Source organism: Stenella coeruleoalba (genome assembly GCF_951394435.1).
Source record: "Stenella coeruleoalba genome assembly, chromosome: 4".
Taxonomy (NCBI): Eukaryota; Metazoa; Chordata; class Mammalia; order Artiodactyla; family Delphinidae; genus Stenella; species Stenella coeruleoalba.
In genome coordinates this window covers 74,506,231-74,526,648 of record NC_137149.1, presented here as the reverse complement: position 1 = coordinate 74,526,648, position 20,418 = coordinate 74,506,231, and the positions used below count along the sequence as shown (strand labels likewise).

Sequence of the window (20,418 nt, the reverse complement as noted above, 5' to 3'; positions counted from 1 at the left end):
CTTTTGGTCTTGTTTATGGTTTCCTTTGCTGTACAAAAGTTTTGAAGTTTCATTAGGTCCCATTTGTTTATTTTTGTTTTTATTTCCATTTCTCTAGGACGTGGGTCAAAAAGGATCTTGCGGTGATTTATGTCATAGAGTGTTCTGCCTATGTTTTCCTCTAAGAGTTTGATAGTTTCTGGCCTTACATTTAGGTCTTAAATCCATTTTGGGCTTATTTTTGTGTATGGTGTCAGGGATTGCTCTAATCTCATACTTTTACATGTACGTGTCCAGTTTTCCCAGCACCACTTATTGAAGAGGCTGTCCTTTCTCCACTGTACATTCCTGCCTCCTTTATCAAAGATAAGTTGACCATATGTGCGTGGGTTTATCTCTGGGCTTTCTATCCTTTTCCATTGATCTATATTTCTGTTTCTGTGCCAGTACCATACTGTCTTGATTACTGTACCTTTGTAGTATAGTCTGAAGTCAGGGAGCCTGATTCCTCCAGCTCCGTTTTTCGTTCTCAAGATTGCTTTGGCTATTCGGTGTCTTTTTTGTTTCCATACAAATTGTGAAATTTTTTGTTCTAGTTCTGTGAAAAATGCCATTGGTAGTTTGATAGGGATTGCATTGAATCTGTAGATTGCTTTGGGTAGTAGAGTCATTTTCACAATGTTGATTCTTCCCATCCAAGAACATGGTATATCTCTCCATCTATTTTTATCATCTTTAATTTCTTTCATCAGTGTCTTATAATTTTCTGCATACAGGTCGTTTGTCTCCTTAGGTAGGTTTATTCCTAGATATTTTATTCCTTTTCTTGCAGTGGTAAATGGGAGTGTTTTCTTGATTTCACTTTCAGATTTTTCATCAGTAGTGTATAGGAATGCCAGAGATTACTGTGCGTTAATTTTGTATCCTGCTACTTTACCAAATTCATTGATTAGCTCTAGTAGTTTTTTGGTAGCATCTTTAGGATTCTCTATGTGTAGTATCATGTCATCTGCAAACAGTGACAGCTTTACTTCTTCTTTTCCTATTTGGATTCCTTTTATTTCCTTTTCTTCTCTGATTGCTGTGGCTAAAACTTCCAAAACTATGTTGAATAAGAGTGGTGAGAGTGGGCAACCTTGTCTTGTTCCTGATCTTAGTGGTAATGCTTTCAGTTTTTCACCATTGAGGATGATGTTGGCTGTAGGTTTGTCATATATGGCCTTTATTATGTTGAGGAAAGTTCCCTCTGTGCCTACTTTCTCCAGGGTTTTTATTATAAATGGGTGTTGAATTTTGTCAAAAGATTTCTTAGCCTCTATTGAGATGATCATATGGTTTTTCTCCTTCAATTTGTTAATATGGTGTATCACGTTGATTGATTTGCGTATATTGAAGAATCCTTGCATTCCTGGAATAAATCCCACTTTATCATGGTGTATGATCCTTTTAATGTGCTGTTGGATTCTCTCTGCTAGTATTTTTGCATCTGTGTTCATCAGTGATATTGGCCTGTAGTTTCCTTTCTTCATGACATCCTTGTATGGTTTTGGTATCAGGGTGATGGTGGCCCCGTAGAATGAATTGGGAAGTGTTCTTCTCTCTGCTATATTTTGGAAGAGTTTGAGAAGGATAGGTGTTAGCTCTTCTCTAAATGTTTGATAGAATTCGCCTGTGAAGCCATCTGGTCCTGGGCCATTGTTTGTTGGAAGATTTTTAATCACAGTTTCAATTTCAGTGCTTGTGATTGATCTGTTCACATTTTCTATTTCTTCCTGATTCAGTCTTGGCAGGTTGTGCATTTCTAAGAATTTGTCCATTTCTTCCAGGTTGTCCATTTTATTGGCAGAGAGTTGCTTGTAGTAATCGCTCATGATCCTTTGTATTTCTGCGGTGTCGGTTGTTACTTCTCCTTTTTCATTTCTAATTCGATTGATTTGAGTCTTCTCCCTTTTTTTCTTGATGAGTCTGGCTAATGGTTTATCAATTTTGTTTATCTTCTCAAAGAACCAGATTTTAGTTTTATTGATCTTTGCTATCGTTTCCTTCATTTCTTTTTCATTTATTTCTGATCTGATCTTTATGATTTCTTTCCTTCTGCTAACTTTGGGTTTTCTTGTTCTTCTTTCTCTAATTGCTTTAGGTACAAGGTTAGGTTGTTTATTCGAGATGTTTCCTGTTTCTTAAGGTAGGATTGTATTGCTATAAACTTCCCTCTTAGAACTGCTTTTGCTGCATCCCATAGGTTTTGGGTCGTCATGTCTCCATTGTTATTTGTTTCTAGGTACTTTTTGATTTCCTCTTTGATTTCTTCAGTGATCACTTCGTTATTAAGTAGTGTATTGTTTAGCCTCCATGTGTTTGTATGAATGTGTTATTGTCGATTTCCCCTTTTATGGCTGTTAGTATTTGCCTTATGTATTGAGGTGCTCCTATGTTGGGTGCATAAATATTTACAATTGTTATATCTTCTTCTTGGATCGATCCCTTGATCATTATGTAGTGTCCTTCTTTGTTTCTTGTAATAGTCTCTATTTTAAAGTCTATTTTGTCTGATATGAGAATTGCTACTCCAGCTTTCTTTTGGTTTCCATTTGCATGGAATATCTTTTTCCATCCCCTTACTTTCAGTCTGTATGTGTCCCTAGGTCTGAAGTGGGTCTCTTGTAGACAGTATATATATGGGTCTTGTTTTTGTATCCATTCAGCCAATCTGTGTCTTTTGGTGGGAGCATTTAGTCCATTTACATTTAAGGTAATTATCGATATGTATGTTCCTATTCCCATTTTCTTAATTGTTTTGGGTTCGTCATTGTAGGTCTTTCCCTTCTCTTGTGTTTCTTGCCTAGGGAAGTTCCTTTAGCATTTGTTGTAAAGCTGGTTTGGTGGTGCTGAACTCTCTCAGCTTTTGCTTCTCTGTAAAGGTTTTAATTTCTCCATCAAATCTGAATGAGATCCTTGCTGGGTAGAGTAATCTTGGTTGCAGGTTTTTCTCCTTCATCACTTTAAATATGTCCTGCCAGTCCCTTCTGGCTTGCAGAGTTTCTGCTGAAAGATCAGCCGTTAACCTTATGGGGATTCCCTTGTGTGTTATTTGTTGTTTTCCCCTTGCTGCTTTTAATATGTTTTCTTTGCATTTAATTTTTGACAGTTTGATTAATATGTGTCTTGGCGTGTTTCTCCTTGTATTTATCCTGTATGGGACTCTCTGTGCTTCCTGGAGTTGATTAACGATTTCCGTTCCCATATTAGGGAAGTTTTGAACTGTAGTCTCTTCAAATATTTTCTCAGTCCCTTTCTTTTGCTCTTCTTCTTCTGGAACCCCTATAATTTGAATGTTGGTGCGTTTAATCTTGTCCCAGAGGTCTCTGAGACTGTCCTCAGTTCTTTTCATTCTTTTTTCTTTATTCTGCTCTGCAATAGTTATTTCCACTATTTTATCCTCCAGGTCACTTATCCGTTCTTCCTCCTCAGTTATTCTGCTATTGATCCCATCTAGAGTATTTTTAATTTCATTTATTTTGTTGTTCATTGTTGCTTGTTTCTTCTTTAGTTCTTCTAAGTCCTTGTTAAATGTTTCTTGCATTTTGTCTATTCTATTTCCAAGATTTTGGATCATATTTACTATCATTACTCTGAATTCTTTTTCAGGTAGACTGCCTATTTCCTCTTCATTTGTTAGGTCTGGTGGGTTTTTATCTTGCTCCTTCATCTGCTGTGTGTTTTTCTGTCTTCTCATTTTGCTTATCTTACTGTGTTTGGGGTCTCCTTTTTGCAGGCTGCAGGTTTGTAGTTCCCGTTGTTTTTGGTGTCTGTCCCCAGTGGCTAAGGTTGGTTCAGTGGGTTGTGTAGGCTTCCTGGTAGAGGGGACTAGTGCCTGTGTTCTGGTGGATGAGGCTGGATCTTGTATTTCTGGTGGGCAGGTCCACGTCTGATGGTGTGTTTTGGGGTGTCTGTGGCCTTATTATGATTTTACGCAGCCTCTCTGCTAATGGGTGGGGTTGCGTTCCTGTCTTGCTAGTTGTTTGGCATAGGGTGTCCAGCACTGTAGCTTGCTGGGCGTTGAGTGAAGCTGGGTGTTGGTGTTGAGATGGAGATCTCTGGGAGATTTTCACTGTTTGATATTACGTGGAGCTGGGAGGTCTCTTGTGGCCAGTGTCCTGAACTTCTCTCTCCCATGTTAGAGGCACAGCACTGACTCTTGGCTGCAGCACCAAGAGCCTTTCATCCACATGGCTTAGAATAAAAGGGAGAAAAAGTAGAAAGAAAGAAAGGAAGGAAGGAAGAAGGGAGGGAGGGAGGAAGGAAGGAAGGAGGGAAGGGAAGAAAGAAAGAAAGAAAGAAAAGATAAAGTAAGATAAAATAAAATAAAGTCATTAAAATAAAAAATAATTATTAAGAAAGAAAATTTTTTTTTACAAGAAGAAAAAAAAAACCGGACGGATAGAACCCTAGGACAAATGGTGGAAGCAAAGCTATACAGACAAAATCTCACACAGAAGCATACACATACACACTCACAAAAAGAGGAAAAGGGGAAAAAATAATAAATCTTGCTCTCAAAGTCCACCTCCTCAATTTGGGATGATTCTTTGTCTATTCATGTATTCCACAGATACAGGGTACATCAAGTTGATTGTGGAGCTTTAATCCGCTGCTTCTGAGGCTGCTGGGAGAGATTTCCCTTTCTCTTCTTTGTTCTCACAGCTCCCAGGGGCTCAGCTTTGAGGGCCCCGCCTCTGTGTGTAGGTCGCCGGAGGGCGTCTGTTCTTCGCTGAGACAGGACGGGGTTAAAGGAGCCGTTGATTCGGGGGCTCTGGCTCACTCAGGCCAGGGGGAGGGAGGGGTACGGAGTGCTGGGCGAGCCTGCGGCGGCAGAGGCCAGCATGACATTGCACCAGCCTGCAGTGCGCCGTGCGTTTTCCCAGGGAACTTGTCCCTGGATCCCCGGACCCTGGCAGTGGCCGGGTGCACAGGTTCCCTGGAAGAGGGCTGTGGATAGTGACTTGTGCTCGCACACAGGCTTCTTGGTGGCGGCAGCAGCAGCAGCCTTAGCGTCTCATGCCCGTCTCTGGGGTCCGCGCTTTTAGCCACGGTTCGCGCCCGTCTCTGGAGCTCCTTTAAGCAGCGCTCTTAATCCCCTCTCCTTGCGCACCAGGAGACAAAGAGGGAAGAAAAATCTCTTACCTTTTCAGCAGGTCCAGACTTTTTCCCGGACTCCCTCCCGGCTAGCTGTGGTGCACTAACCCCCTGCAGGCTGTGTTTAACCCCAGTCCTCTCCCTGCACTCTGACCAAAGCCCAAGCCTCAGCTCCCAGCCCCACCCGCCCCAGTGGGTGAGCACACAAGCCTCTCGGGCTGGTGAGTGCCTGTCGGCCCTGACCCTCTGTGCGGGAATCTCTCCGCTTTTCCCTCTGCACCCCTGTTGCTGTGCTCTCCTCCGCAGTGCTGAAGCTTTCCCCCTCCGCAGCGCTGAAGCTTTCCCCCTCTGCAGCGCTGAAGCTTTCCCCCTCCGCCACCAGCAGTCTCCAACCGTGAAAGGGCTTCCTAGTGTGTGGAAACCTTTCCTCCTTCACAGCTCCCTCCCACTGGTGCAGGTCCCGTCCCTATCCTTTTGTCTCTGTTTATTCTTTTTTCTTTTCCCCTAGTACTTGGGGACTTTCTTGCCTTTTGGGAGGTCTGAGATCTTCTGCCAGCATTCAGTGGGTGTTCTGTAGGAGTTCTTCCACGTGTAGATGTATTTCTGGTGTATCTGTGGGGAGGAAGGTGATCTCGTGTCTTACTCTTCCGCCATCTTCACCTCGTCTCTCCAAATGGAAATTCTTGAACTGAAAAGATCAACAACTGAAATAAAAAATTCACTGAATGGGCTTTACAGCAGATTGCTGATGGCAGAAGAGTCAGGGAACTTGGATTCATCAATAGAAAGTGTCCAACGTTAAGAACAGAGAGAAAAATATTAAAAGTGAATAGAGATTCAGTGAACTGAAGGGACATTGTTAAATTGTTTAACATACATCTAACTGTAATACATGGTTAACATACATGTAACATCCTGTCAAAAATCCTAGAAGGGGGGCTTCCCTGGTGGCGCAGTGGTTGAGAGTCTGCCTGCCGATGCAGGGGACACGGGTTCGTGCCCTGGTCTGGGAAGATCCCACATGCCGCGGAGCAGCTAGGCCCATAAGCCATGGCTGCTGAGCCTGCACTCCACAACGGGAGAGGCCACAACAGTTAGAAGCCTGCATACCAGAAAAAAAAAAAATCCTAGAAGGAGAGGAAGGATGGGGTGGGGTGGGGGCAGGAAAAAATTTAAAAGGATGATGGATAAAATTGTCCAGAGTTTGAGGGAAGACATAAACTTAACAATCTAAGAAGTTCTGGGAACTCCAAAGAGGGTAAATACAAATAAAACCACACCAAGCACATAGACACACTTCTGAAATCAAAAGATAAAATCTTGAAAACATCCAGAGAAAAGACATAATGTAAAGGTGTGTATGTTTTGTATATACAGGAGAACAGCAATATGATTGACAGCTGACTTCTCATCAGAAACATTGGAGGCCAGAAGGCTTTTTAAACTGCTTTTAATCCTGGAGGGAAAACTTTCAAACCAAAATTCTATATCCAGCTAAAGTATCCATCAAAAAAACTGGGAAAAAATAGATATTTTCAGAAATATGAAAACTGAGAGAATTAGGTTCCACAGACCTGAAGGGTAAGAAATGCAAAGAAGTTTCTTCAGACTGAAAGGAAATTACATCAGGTGGAAAACTTGATCTAAAAGTAAGTGTGGGGCTTCCCTGGTGGCGCAGTGGTTGAGAGTCCGCCTGCCGATGCAGGGGACACGGGTTCGTGCCCCGGTCCGGGAGGATCCCACATGCCGCGGAGCGGCTGGGCCCGTGAGCCATGGCCGCTGAGCCTGTGCGTCCGGAGCCTGTGCTCCGCAACGGGAGAGGCCACAACAGTGAGAGGCCCGCGTACCGCAAAAAAAAAAAAAAAAAAAAAAAAAATAAATAAATAAAAGTAAGTGTGAAGAGCACCTTAAATGATAAATATGTGGGTAAATTCTAAAAACTAAATATATTTATTCTCAGTTTTCTTAAAAGACATTATAATTGTTTAGGGTAGAAATTGTAACGTTGTATTTTAGGGGTTCAAATATATTGTAAATGTTAATATATATAACAGCAGTAAGGCAAAGGATGGGATAGTGGTAAATGGAACTAAGTGAGTTTCCCATATTTTATGTAAAATAATACAATATTAACTGTAATATGTTAAAGATACCATTATAATTTCTAGAACAATTATTAAAGCAATAATGCAAAGATGTATACCTAAAAGGCCAGTTGCAAAGAACATAATTCTAGAAAATATTTAATTAACCGGAAGAAGGCAAAAAAGGAACAGAGGAACAATAAAGCAAACAATACTAATTAAAAACAGGAAAATAGTAGCTCTACATCTAATATTAACAATTATATTAATTTGCTGTACAGCAGAAACTAACACAAAACTGTAAAGCAACTATATTCCAATAAAAATTAAAAAGACAACTATAGTAAGTGTAAATGGAGTAAACACTTAAATTAAAAAGTAGAGATTATCAGAATAGTTTAAAAAGCAATACATAGCTACATATTGCTAAAAGAGACACACTTTAAATACAAAGAAACAGATGGGTTAAAGTAAAAGGATTGAAAAAGACATGTTATTTAAACAGTACTTAGGAATAAGGGGTATAAACTATATTAGTAACAAACAAAGTAGACATCAAGATGAGGATTACTACTAGAAATAAAAAGGAACATTTTATAATGATAGGAGAAATTCATCAGGAAAATATCATAAATATAGCTGAGGATTTGCATAATCAAGCTTCAAACACATAAAGCAAAAACTGATGGAGAAGTAGACAAATCCACAATCATAACTAGAGATTTTAACACCCCTCCTCCTAGTAATTGATAGAACAACTAGATACAGAAATCACAGAGTAGAAGATCTGAACAAATCTGTCAACAATCTATTGATTTGTGGAGAAAAAAGCCCATCAGTGGCAAAATACACATTCTTTTCACACTATGTAGAACATTCACTAAGATATGCCATATGCTGGGTCATAAAACAAGTAAATGTATTTCAAAAAATCAAAACCTTAAAGTATGTTTTCCGACCATGCAGAAGTAACTTAGAAATTATTAATAAGATACCTAGAAAAGTCCAAAATATTTGAAAATTAAGCAGTATCCTTCCAAATAAAAATGTCAGCAAAAAATCATAAGATTAGAAATATTTTTAACTGAATAATAATAAAAATACAGCATACCAAAACTTGTAGGATGCAGCTAAATAATTTGTTAAAGGAATATTTGTAGCTTTAAGTGGTTATAATTAGAAAAGAACTCCAATAAAGATGTTAAAAAAATTTTTAATTAAAAAAAAGACTCTAAAAATAAAATTCTATGTGTGCTTGAAAAGAAAAAAAAAGGTTTATAGTTTGATCTAAGCTTCCACCTTAAAGTAGAAAAAAATATGAGCAAAACACAATAGAGAGGCTTCTCTTTTTAAATATTTGTATTATCTGTCAGAAGTTCCCCTTTTTCATTTTTAATACTGGTGATGTCTTCTCACTTTTTTTCTTTATCAGTCTTGGCAAGTGTTTATTTTATTAGTCTTCTTCTAAGACCCAATTTTTGGCCTTGTTAACCCACTCTATTATATATTCAATTCTTATTTCATTAATTTCTGTTTTCATCTTTATTATTTCCTTCCTTCTACCTTTGGTTTATTTTGATGTTCTTTCCCAGCTTTTTAGGTTGGATGCTTATATATTAATTTGTAAGCCTTTTCCATTTTCTAATATGTTAAATTCAGGGTGTAAAATTCCTTTCATGGACTGCTCTTGTTGCAACCCACGTATTTTTGATACGTGGCTTTATGATCATTCAATTCCTAATGCTTTTAAATTTCCATTGTGATTTCTTCTTTGACCCTTTGGTCATTTAGAATTTTTTTTAAATTCCAAATATATGATGATCTCCTAGTTATCATTTTCTTATTGATTTCTGTCTTTGGTCACTATGCTCGAATCTGTGCACCTTTATTCAATTTCTCAGCCTCTTGGCCTCTTTCAGAATTGGTAGTTGATTGAAGGGGAATGGACCCAAACATAGAGCTTCTTTCTCTGGGTCTACTTCTCATCCAGGATTTTCTTACCATAATTCTCTTCACTGCTTTGTTGATTCTTCAGTGCCTTCAAATTAATTCTCATCTATTTTGTCCAGTTTTACTAGCTGTTCTCAGTAAGAGGCTTGATCCAAATTATCTAGTCTGCCATTACCAAGTGCAGAACTCCTGCTGATGGTGACTTAATTGTTTTAAGACATATAGAAAGAATGGAGATCAGAAGATTTTGTGGATAGAGAGACCAGTAAAAGACCAGTGTGAATAAAAAACCAAAACTTTGCCCAAAGAATAGGGTGAAGAGGAGAAATAAGATGATGCTTGTATTAGTTATCCATTGTTGCATAACAAATCACCACAAACTTGGTGACTTAAAATAACATATTTATTATCTCACAGTTTTTATGGGTCAAGGATCCAGGCATTGCTTAGCTGGGCCATCTGCTTCAGAGTCTCCAACAAGGTTGCAATTAAAGTGTCAGCTAGAGCTGGGGTTGAATCTGAAGGTACAACAGAGTACATCTGAAGGATCCCCTTCTAAGTTTATTTACATGGTAGTTGGCAGAATTCAGTTCTTTTGGAGCTATTTGACTGAGGATCTCAGCGTCTAGCTGATTGTTGACTACATTTTCCTTGTCACATAGTTCTCTCCATGGGGGACCTCACAGTATGGCAGCTTGCTTTATCAAAGCCAGCAAGTGTGAGAGAATGCTGGCAAGATGGAAATTACGATCTTATGGAATGAAATCAAAGAAATTATATTCCTTTACCTTTGCCATATTCTACTGATTAGAAGCATACCATGGTTCCCACCCATAATCAAGGAGAGGGGATTATGCAGGATGTGAATACCCGGAGGTGGAGCTCATTCAAGGCTATCCTTTACTTTGTTTGCAGCAGTATTTACTCATGTATATAATTAAGTTCTCCTTTTCTCTGAAAACCTCAGAGAAAAGGGACAGCAGACTAGAAAGACAATATAGTTGATATATGACAGACAATTTCAGGAAGAGCAGCAAATAAAACATCAAAGCCTAAGTAACATGGAAAACAAGATTAAGTTTCAAAGAAAGAAATTATGGTTAGACAAAAATTGAACTATGAAACGATTCCTAACCTCTTCTAAGATTTAACTTGGGAGTAAGGATTCCATGAGGCTATATAGCTGAAGAGAAGCAAGTCCACCTTGAGGTCTTCAATGCTTATGTAGAAAAAGAAAACAGTATTTTGCATGATGTGAATTGGTTTTGCCTATTATAGTCTTCAGAGAATTTAACGTGACTTACAAGTTTCTTCATTAACATTTGATATATGTTTTTCAGATTTATTTTTTATTAAACATCTCAGTGTAACTTTGAGGGTAGAGGATGTATTCTTTTTATCAAAGTATGTAGTTGCATTACGGAAATGGGAAATGGGAAAAAAGTAGGCCATTTTGTTCTATTCTTTGAAACTAATTTTCTAGTTTACCTGTAGAGTTCATGAACAATTACATGGTTGGAAATCGATTTTACAAATATTAAAATGCACAACTGTGCTAATAGATTTTTTATTTTTTTTATATAGGATCCAAATGAAGATACAGAATGGAATGACATTTTAAGAGATTTTGGCATTCTTCCTCCAAAAGAAGAGCCAAAAGATGAAATTGAAGAAATGGTTTTACGTTTACAGAAAGAAGCAATGGGTATAGTTGTGCATTTGGTGGGCTGGGTGAAGGGAATAATACAGTTATGACAGTGATCATGTATTTCATGAATTTAGAGGGAGAGATGACATTAGAAATAATTTAAATCCCACCCATACTTTTGAAATTAGGATGCTGACCCCTTAAAGTTTCTAATTCATGTGTTGAAAGTTACATGCTAGTTAATATCAGAGCTGAAATGCCCTGGTATCTAATCTAGTGAGCTTTTTTTCCCTCTGTCATATTTCTCTACCTTGTGATTACTTTCTGTTTCGATCATTCTATATAAAATGTATTATTTGTTAAAATTTCCAGGTACTTGAGGAAGTCTAAATTTATGAGGTCTAATTGATTTTCACATCTGCTTTTAAATGCAGCCTGGTAGTTCTGTGAACTCTGAGGGAGTAATAGCACTTTAAACAAACCTGAAGCAGTCAGCCACAATATAGTTTATATGCTGGAGAAACTGCAACATTAAAGATATTCTTGATCTCCATTTATCTAATATATTGTTTTTTCTAGACATGTGACTCTAAAGTAAAATTGGCTTTTAAATAACTCAGTTATCTACAACTTATTTTGTTTTAGTTAAACCATACGAAAAGATGACTCTTGCACAGTTGAAGGAAGCTGAAGATGAATTTGATGATGAAGATATGAGAGCTATTGAAATATATAGGTACAGTGGTTCATTTGGATAATTTATGAGTTTTTGAATGAAGTATTGTAAGAATGAAACTAAGGAAAAAGTCCTTTTTTGTTTACAGACTGTATTTTACAAAGAACAAAACTAACTTTTAACATTTTAAATATACTCACCTTATATAAGATGGATTTTTTTTGACCTTTTTTGCCTTTGCTTAAATAAAAAACTATTCAGTAATATACAGTAGAACTTCATCAAGTTACATGTGAATAAAGTGGAAAATATCAATAGAAGGCCAATAAAAAGAGGGCCATGGTTTTCCTTCTAGCCTGATGTTTGTCAAGGGTTTCTGTCATTTAATGAATAATTAATTACCAGTCATAAACAAATTCTTTCAGAAATTAGAACAGGTGCCTCGGTTTCCCAACTTATCCTGATACAAATACTTGACAAAGAAATTGCAAAAACAGAATGCTACAGAAAAATATCTCCTATAAATATAGGTACGAAAAATTTTGACAAAATATTAGCAAATTAAGTCCAGCAATTTAAAAGAAGAAGAATACATTCCAATCAAGTGGGATTGGTCCCAGGAATACAAGGTTGTTTTCACACGAAAAAAAATCAGTGAATTGTGTTAGAAGCAGCAATACTCTGGTAGCAATGAACACACCTAGAATTCAGCTCTTGATTCACAATACTATTTTCCAATAAAAGGAACCAGTGATTCTTTTTTTTTTTAAGATCTTTATTGCAGTATAGTTGCTTTACAATGGTGTGTTCCTTTCTGCTTTATAACAAAGTGAATCAGCTATACATATACATATATCCCCATATCCCCTTCCTCTTGCATCTCCCTCCCACACTCCCTATCCCACCCCTCTAGGTGGTCACAAAGCACCGAGCTGATCTCCCTGTGCTATGCTGCTGCTTCCCACTAGCTGTCTGTTTTACATTTGGTAGTATATATAAGTCCATGCCACTCTCTCACTTTGTCCCAGCTTACCCTTCCCCCTCCCCGTGTCCTCAAGTTCATTCTCTACGTCTGCGTCTTTATTCCTGTCCTGCCCCTAGGTTCTTCAGAACCATTTTTATTTTTTAGATTTCATATATATGTGTTAGCATATGGTATTTGTTTTTCTGTTTATGACTTACTTCACTTTGTATAACACACTCTAGGTCCATCCACCTTAACTACAAATAACTCAATTTCGTTTCTTTTTATGGCCAAGTAATATTCCATTGTATATATGTGCCATATCTTCTTTATCCATTCATCTGTCAGTGGACACTTAGGTTGCTTCCATATCCTGGCTATTGTAAATAGTGCTGCAATGAACATTGTGATACATGACTCTTTCTGAATTATGGTTTTCTCACGGTATATGTCCAGTAGTGGGATTGCTGGGTCGTATGGTAGTTTTTAGTTTTCTAAGGAACCTTAGTTTCTTAGAAAAGGAACCTTAGTTCCTTTAGTTCTGTTTTTAGTTTTCTAAGGAACCTCCATACTGTTCTCCATAGTGGCTGTATCCATTTACATTCCCACCAGCAGTGCAAGAGGGTTCCCTTTTCTCCACACCCTCTCCAGCATTTATTGTTTGTAGATTTTTTGATGATGGCCATTCTGACTGGTGTGAGGTGATACCTCACTGTAGTTTTTATTTGCATTTCTCTAATGATTAGTGATGTTAAGCATCCTTTCATGTGTTTGTTGGCAATCTATATATCTTCTTTGGAGAAATGTCTATTTAGGTCTTCTACCATTTTTGGATTAGATTGTTTGTTTTTTTGATATTCAGCTGCATGAGCTGCTTGTAAATTTTGGATATTAATCCTTTGACAGTTGCTTCATTTGCAAATATTTTCTCCCATTCTGAGGGTTGTCTTTTGGTCTTGTTTATGGTTTCCTTTGCTGTGCAAAAACTTTGAAGTTTTATTAGGTGCCATTTGTTTATTTTTGTTTTTATTTCCATTTCTCTAGGAGGTGGGTCAAAAAGGATCTTGCTGTGATTTATGTCATAGAGTGTTCTGTCTATGTTTTCCTTTAAGAGTTTGATAGTGTCTGGCCTTACATTTAGGTCTTTAATCCATTTTGAGTTTATTTTTGTGTATGGTGTTAGGGAATGTTCTAATTTCATTCTTTTACATGTAGTTCTCCAGTTTTCCCAGCACCACTTATTGAAGAGACTGTCTTTTCTCCATTGTATATTCTTGCCTCCTTTATCACAGATAAGGTGACCATATGTGCATGCGTTTGTCTCTGGGCTTTCTATCCTGTTCCATTGATCTATATTTGTTATTGTGCCAGAACCATAATGTCTCGATTACTGTAGGTTTGTAGTATAGTCTGAAGTCAGGGAGCCTGATTCCTCCAGCTCCATCTTTCTTTCTCAAGATTTCTTGGCTATTTGGGGTCTTTTGTGTTTCCATATAAACTGTAAAATTTTTTGTTCTAGTTCTGTGAAAAATGCCATTGGTAGTTTGATAGGGATTGCATTGAATCTGTAGATTGCTTTGGGTAGTATAGTCATTTTCACAGTGTTGATTCTTCCAATCCAAGAACATGGTATATCTCTCCATCTGTTGGTATCATCTTTAATTTCTTTCATCAGTGTCTTATAGTTTTCTGCATACAGGTCTTTTGTCTCCTTAGCCTAGCTATTTTATTCTTTTTGTTGCAATGGTAAATGGGAGTGTTTCCTAAACTTCTCTTTCAGATTTTTCATCATTAGTATATAGGAATACAGGAGATTTCTGTGCAATCGTTTTGTATGCTACTACTTTACCAAATTCATTGATTATCTGTAGTAGTTTTCTGGTAGCATCTTTAGGATTCTCTCTGTATAGTATCATGTCATCTGCAAACAGTGACAGCTTTACTTCTTCTTCTCTGATTTGGATTCCTTTTATTTCTTTTTCTTCTCTGATTGCTGTGGCTAAAACTTCCAAAACTATGTTGAATAATAGTGGTGAGAGTGGACAACCGTATCCTGTTCCTGATCTTAGTGGAAAAGGTTTCAGTTTTCACCATTGAGGATGATGTTGGCTGTGGGTTTGTCATATATGGCCTTCATTATGTTGAGGTAAGTTTTTCCTCTATGCCTACTTTCTGGAGGGTTTTTATCATAAATGGGTATTGAATTTTGTCAAAAGCTTTGTCTGCATCTCTTGAGATGATCATATGGTTTTTCTCCTTCAGTTTGTTATTATGGTTTGTCACATTGATTGATTTGCATATATTGAAAAATCCTTGCATTCCTGCGTAAACCCCACTTGATCATGGTGTATGATCCTTTTAATTTGCTGTTGGATTCTGTTTGCTAGTATTTTGTTGAGGATTTTTGCATCTATGTTCATCAGTGATATTGGCCTGTAGTTTTCTTTCTTCGTGACATCTTTGTCTGGTTTTGGTATCAGGGTGATGGTGGCCTCGTAGAATGAGTTTGGGAGTGTTCCTCCCCCTGCTGTATTTTGGAAGAGTTTGAGAAGGTTTGGTGTTAGCTCTTCTCTAAATGTTTGATAGAATTCACCTGTGAAGCCATCTGGTCCTGGGCTTTTGTTTGTTGGAAGATTTTTAATCACAGTCTCAATTTCAGTTCCTGTGATTGTTCAGTTCTTGTGATCTGTTTATATTTTCTATTTCTTCCTGATTCAGTCTTGGAAGTTTGTGCTTTTATAAGAATTTGTCCATTTCTTCCAGGTTGTCCATTTTATTTGTATATTGTTGCTTGTAGTAATCACTCATGGTCCTTTGTATTTCTGCAGTGTCAGTTGTTACTTCTCCTTTTTCATTTCTAATTCTATTGATTTGAGTCTTCTCCCTTTTTTTCTTGATGAGTCTTGCTAATGGTTTATCAATTTTGTTTATCTTCTCAAAGAACCAGCTTTTAGTTTTATTGATCTTTGCTATTTTTTCCTTCATTTTTTTTCATTTATTTCTGATCTGATCTTTATGATTTCTTTCCTTCTGCTAACTTTGGGGGTTTTTTGTTTTTCTTTCTCTAATTGCTCTAGGTGTAAGGTTAAGCTGTTTATTTGAGATGTTTCTTGTTTCTTGAGGTAGGATTGTATTGCTATAAACTTCCCTCTTAGAACTGCTTTTGCTGCATCCCATAGGTTTTGGTTCATCATGTTTTCATTGTCATTTGTTTGTAGGTATTTTTTGATTTCTTCAGTGATCTCTTGGTTATTAAGTAGTGTATTGTTTAGCCTCCATGTATTTGTACTTTTGACAGATTTTTTCCTGTAATTGATACCTAGTCTCATAGAGTTGTGGTCAGAAAAGATACTTGATATGATTTCAATTTTCTTAAATTTACCAAGGCTTGATTTGTGACCCAAGATATGATCTGTCCTGGAGAATATTCCACGAGCACTTGAAAAGAAAGTGTATTCTGTTGTTTTTGGATGGAATGTCCTATAATTATCAATTAAGTCCATCTTGTTTAATGTATAATTTAAAGCTTGTGTTTCCTTATTCATTTTCATTTTGGATGATCTGTCCATTGGTGAAAGTGGGGTGTTAAAGTCCCCTACTATGATTGAGTTACTGTTGATTTCCCCTTTTTATGGCTGTTAGCATTTGCCTTATGTGTTGAGGTGCTCCTATGTTGGGTGCATAAATATGTACAAATGTTATATCTTCTTCTTGGATTGATATCTTGATCCATCATGTAGTGTCCGTCTTTGTCTCTTGTAATAGTCTTTATGTTAACGTCTATTTTGTCTGATACAAGAATTGCTACTCCAGCTTTCTTTTGATTTCCATTTGTGTGGAATATCTTTTTCCATCCCCTCACTTTTAGTCTGTATGTGTCCCTAGGTCTGAAGTGGGTCTCTTGTAGACAGCATTTATACAGGTCTTGTTTCTGTTTCCATTCAGTGAGCCTGTGTCTTTTGGTTGGAGCATTTAATCCATTCATGTTTAAGGTAATTATCGATATGTATGTTCCTATTCCCATTTTCTTAATTGTTTTGGGTTCGTTATTTTAGGTCTTTTCCCTCTCTTGTGTTTCATGCCTATAGAAGTTCCTTTAGAATTTGTTGTAAAGCTGGTTTGGTGATGCTGAATTCTCTTAGGTTTTGCTTATCTGTAAAGGTTTTAATTTCTCCATCAAATCTGCATGAGAACCTTTCTGGGTAGAGTAATCTTGGTTGTAGCTTTTTCTCTTTCATCACTTTAAATATGTCCTGCCACTCCCTTCTGGCTTACAGAGTTTCTGCTGAAAGATCAGCTGTTAACCTTATGGGGATTCCCTTTTGTGTTATTTGTTGTTTTCCCCTTGCTGCTTTTAATATTTTTCTTTGTATTTAATTTTTGATAGTTTGATTAATATGTGTCTTGGTGTGTTTCTCCTTGGATTTATCCTGTATGAGACTCTCTGTGCTTCCTGGACTTGATTATTTCCTTTCCCGTATTAGGGAAGTTTTTAACTATAATCTCTTCAAATATTTTCTCAGTCCTTTTCTTTTTCTCTTCTTCTTCTGGGACCTCTATAATTCGAATGTTGGTGCATTTAATGTTGTCCCAGAGGTCTCTGAGACTGTCCTCAATTCTTTTCATTCTTTTTTCTTTATTATGCTCTGTGGTAGTTTTTTCCACTATTTTATCTTCCTGGTTACTTATCCATTCTTCTGCCTCACTTATTCTGCTATTGATTCCTTCTATAGAAATTTTAATTTCATTTATTGTGTTATTCATCATTGTTTGTTTGCTTTTTAGTTCTTCTAGTTCCTTGTTAAACATTTCACGTAATTTCTCCATTCTGTTTCCAAGATTTTGGATCATCTTTACTGTCATTACTCTGAATTCTTTTTCAGGTAGACAGCCTATTTCCTCTTCATTTGTTTGGTCTAGTGGGTTTTTAACCTTGCTCCTTCATCTGCTGTGTGTTTCTCTGTCTTCTCATCTTGCTTAACTTACTGTGTTTGGGGTCTCCTTTTCGCAGGCTGCAGGTTCATAGTTCCCATTGTTTTTGGTGTCTGCCCCCAGTGGCTATGGTTGGTTCAGTGGGTTGGGTAGTCTTCCTGGTGGAGGGGACTAGTGCCTGTGTTCTGGTGGATGAGCCTGGATCTTGTCTTTCTGATGGGCAGGACCATGTCCGGTGTTGTGTTTGGGGTGTCTGTGACCTTAGCATGATTTTAGGCAGCCTCTCTGCTAATGTATGGGGTTGTCTTCCTGTCTTGCTAGTTGTTTGGCATAACGTATCCAGCACTGTAGCTTGCTGGTCTTTGAGTGAAGCTGGGTCTTAGCGTTGAGATGGAGATCTCTGGGAGAGCTTTTGCCATTTGTTATTACGTGGAGCCAGGAGGTCTCTGGTGGACCAATGTCCTGAACTTGGCTGTCTCACCTCAGAGGCACAGGCCTGACACTCTGCCAGAGCACCAAGACCCTGTCAGCCACGTGGCCAGGTATGTGGGGAGCTTCTTGCCTTTTGGGAAGTCTGAGATCTTCTGCCAGCTTTCAGTAGGTGTTCTGTAGAAGTTGTTCCACGTGTAGATGTATTTCTGATGTATTTTTGAGGAGGAAGGTGATCTCCACGTCTTACTCCTCCGCCATCTTGAAGGTCTCCTCCGGAACCGGTGATTCTTAAAGTATTGCTTTATTCAACAGTGTGAGTTGAGAAAGAACAGTATGAGTCTGGGGCATTTTGTAGTATCAGAAAGTTAAGGCAGTGCTGAAAACTTTTTTCAAGGCACAGGAGCCACACTAAAAGATCTCAGATTGGCCAGAGTTGGAACAACTTGAACAACAAAATTAATTACTATAATATTGAATTATAAAATAATAAAATAATTATCCTTGAGTCCTTATCCTATAGTGACATAGATAAGTAAATGAATACATGAACAAATTCAGAGGAAGTAACAGTTCTTCCTCACTGAAGAATTCCAATTAATAAGTGTAGACAGAATGAGGAAAATAGAAAGATCATCATTAAAACACCACAGTAATAATCCTCCATGGGCAGGATCTGCTGATAGATGCTAAAATGAGTGGGTGAATGTTTAAATAGAAACCCAAATTTGAGGAATTTTCTAAAAATGACTGGCCAAGTGGACAGCAGGAAAGGTGAAGTAGAAAGCTCCAAGAATCCATCTGTCCATCTAGGTAGCAATTGTACTGGCAGAAACGGTCTGATATTATGGCTTTGGAACTCTGGAGTCTATCTGAACACTTGTAGCTTACAGCATAAAGCTTGGCTGGTAAATTTCAGTTAGTATTGGTTGATTTCAGTTCTCGATGTAGTAGCAGCTATCCATCCCTCACCCCCCAGCCCCATGGCAGGCAGCTGTTTCAACAGCATCCTGTGTTTCTTGCTGGATCCAGGTTAGGCAATAAGGACTTTGTCCTCAAATATCAGGATTCTGTGATCTGATTGCAGATTGCTGCTCTGAATGCAGAGGTACAGACTCAGAGACTGGCATTCATTGTGTCAACCCTCACTGGCTCAAGTGGCTTCCAGGAGATTTTAAGGAGCCACTTCTGGTTTCTTTTTTTTTAACATTCAAAAACAACTATATATATGGGGGAATGTAGAAAGCCTTGGGAAAGTTGAAGGCTCAGAAAAGACCTGAGAAGACCTTATGCTTTCACCTGAGGCTGATCCTGGCACAGACACACCCAATGTAAAAAAACAGAAACAAAAACATGGGTTGTAAGAAGAATCTGATTTCTAGAGTTACCAATTGAATGAAATATTCAGTTTTCAATAACAACAAAAAAATCAGGTGTAAAAAGAAACAGGAAAGTATGGCCCAGACAAAGGAACAAAATAAATCAATACAAAATATACCTGAGGTAGCCAAAGTGTCAGACTTACTAGACAAAGACTTTAAGACAACTTAGTTAAAGATGCTCAAAGAGCTAAAGGAAGACATGGACAAAGACAGGAAAACATAATATGAACAAAATGAGAATAACAGTAAAGAGATTGGAATTATAAAAAGGAACCAAAAAGACATTCTGAAACTAAAAAGTACAGTAATTGAATTGAAATATACACTAATGGGCTTCAAAAGCAGATATGAACCAGCAGAAGATAGAGAAAATTTGAAGATAGGACAATTGAAAGTATTGAGTCTGAGAATAAAGAAGAGAAAACAGAGCCTAACTGGCCTTGTGGTACACTACTAGGTGAACTAGCATATTTAGTATGGGAGTCACAGCAGAGGAAAAGAGAAAGAAAGGGGCACAAATCATATTTGTAGAAATAATGGCTGAAAACTCCCCAAATTTGACAAAAGGCATAAATCTACAAATCCAGGGTGCTCAATGGACTCCAAGAAGGATAAACTCAGAGACCCACACAAAGACACATCCCTTAAAAAGACTATCAGCCAATTTCTCCTCAGAAATCTTAGAGGCTGCAACAGAAAAAAAAAACACCTGTCAGTCAAGAATTCCATATTTGGCAAAACTATGCTACAAGGATGAAGGAGAAATTGAGACATTCCTAGATAAAATCTAAGTGAGTTTGTTACTACAGCAAGTCTCCTACTTATGAACGAGTTCCATTCTGAGAGCACATTCATAAGTCTAATTTGTTCATAAGTCCAACAAAGGCAGCCTAGGTACCCAAATAATACAATTGGCTATATAGTACTGTACTGTAATAGGTTTATAAACCTTTCACACAAAACATAAAAAACAAACACAAAAAATAAAGAAAACATTTTTAATCTTAACCTTGGAAAGTACAGTAGTATAGTACAACAGCTGGCACTTCTTAGCAGTACCAGCTACATCACTGCTGCTTTTTCGCTTGTTTCTGGACATCCTGGGCTTGAAATAAAGATACTGTACTACTGTACTGTATACAGTACTGTACAGTAAAGTACCAAAAGTACAACCACTTGTAGAGGATGCATGCCTGTGACAATGTACACAAAACACATGAACTAACTTACATGATTGG

At 37.6% G+C, this 20,418-nt stretch overlaps 1 protein-coding gene across 1 annotated transcript in view; it reads left to right on the top strand.

Annotated features, from left to right (window-relative positions):
• Positions 1–20,418, top strand: part of PDCL2 (phosducin like 2) — a 47,961-nt gene that overhangs the window by 4,903 nt on the left and 22,640 nt on the right. The window contains exons 2-3 of the mRNA XM_079920348.1: positions 10,734–10,854; positions 11,443–11,533. Coding sequence (XP_079776474.1) covers positions 10,734–10,854; positions 11,443–11,533 — 212 coding nt within the window. The remainder of the gene's footprint in view (positions 1–10,733; positions 10,855–11,442; positions 11,534–20,418) is intronic.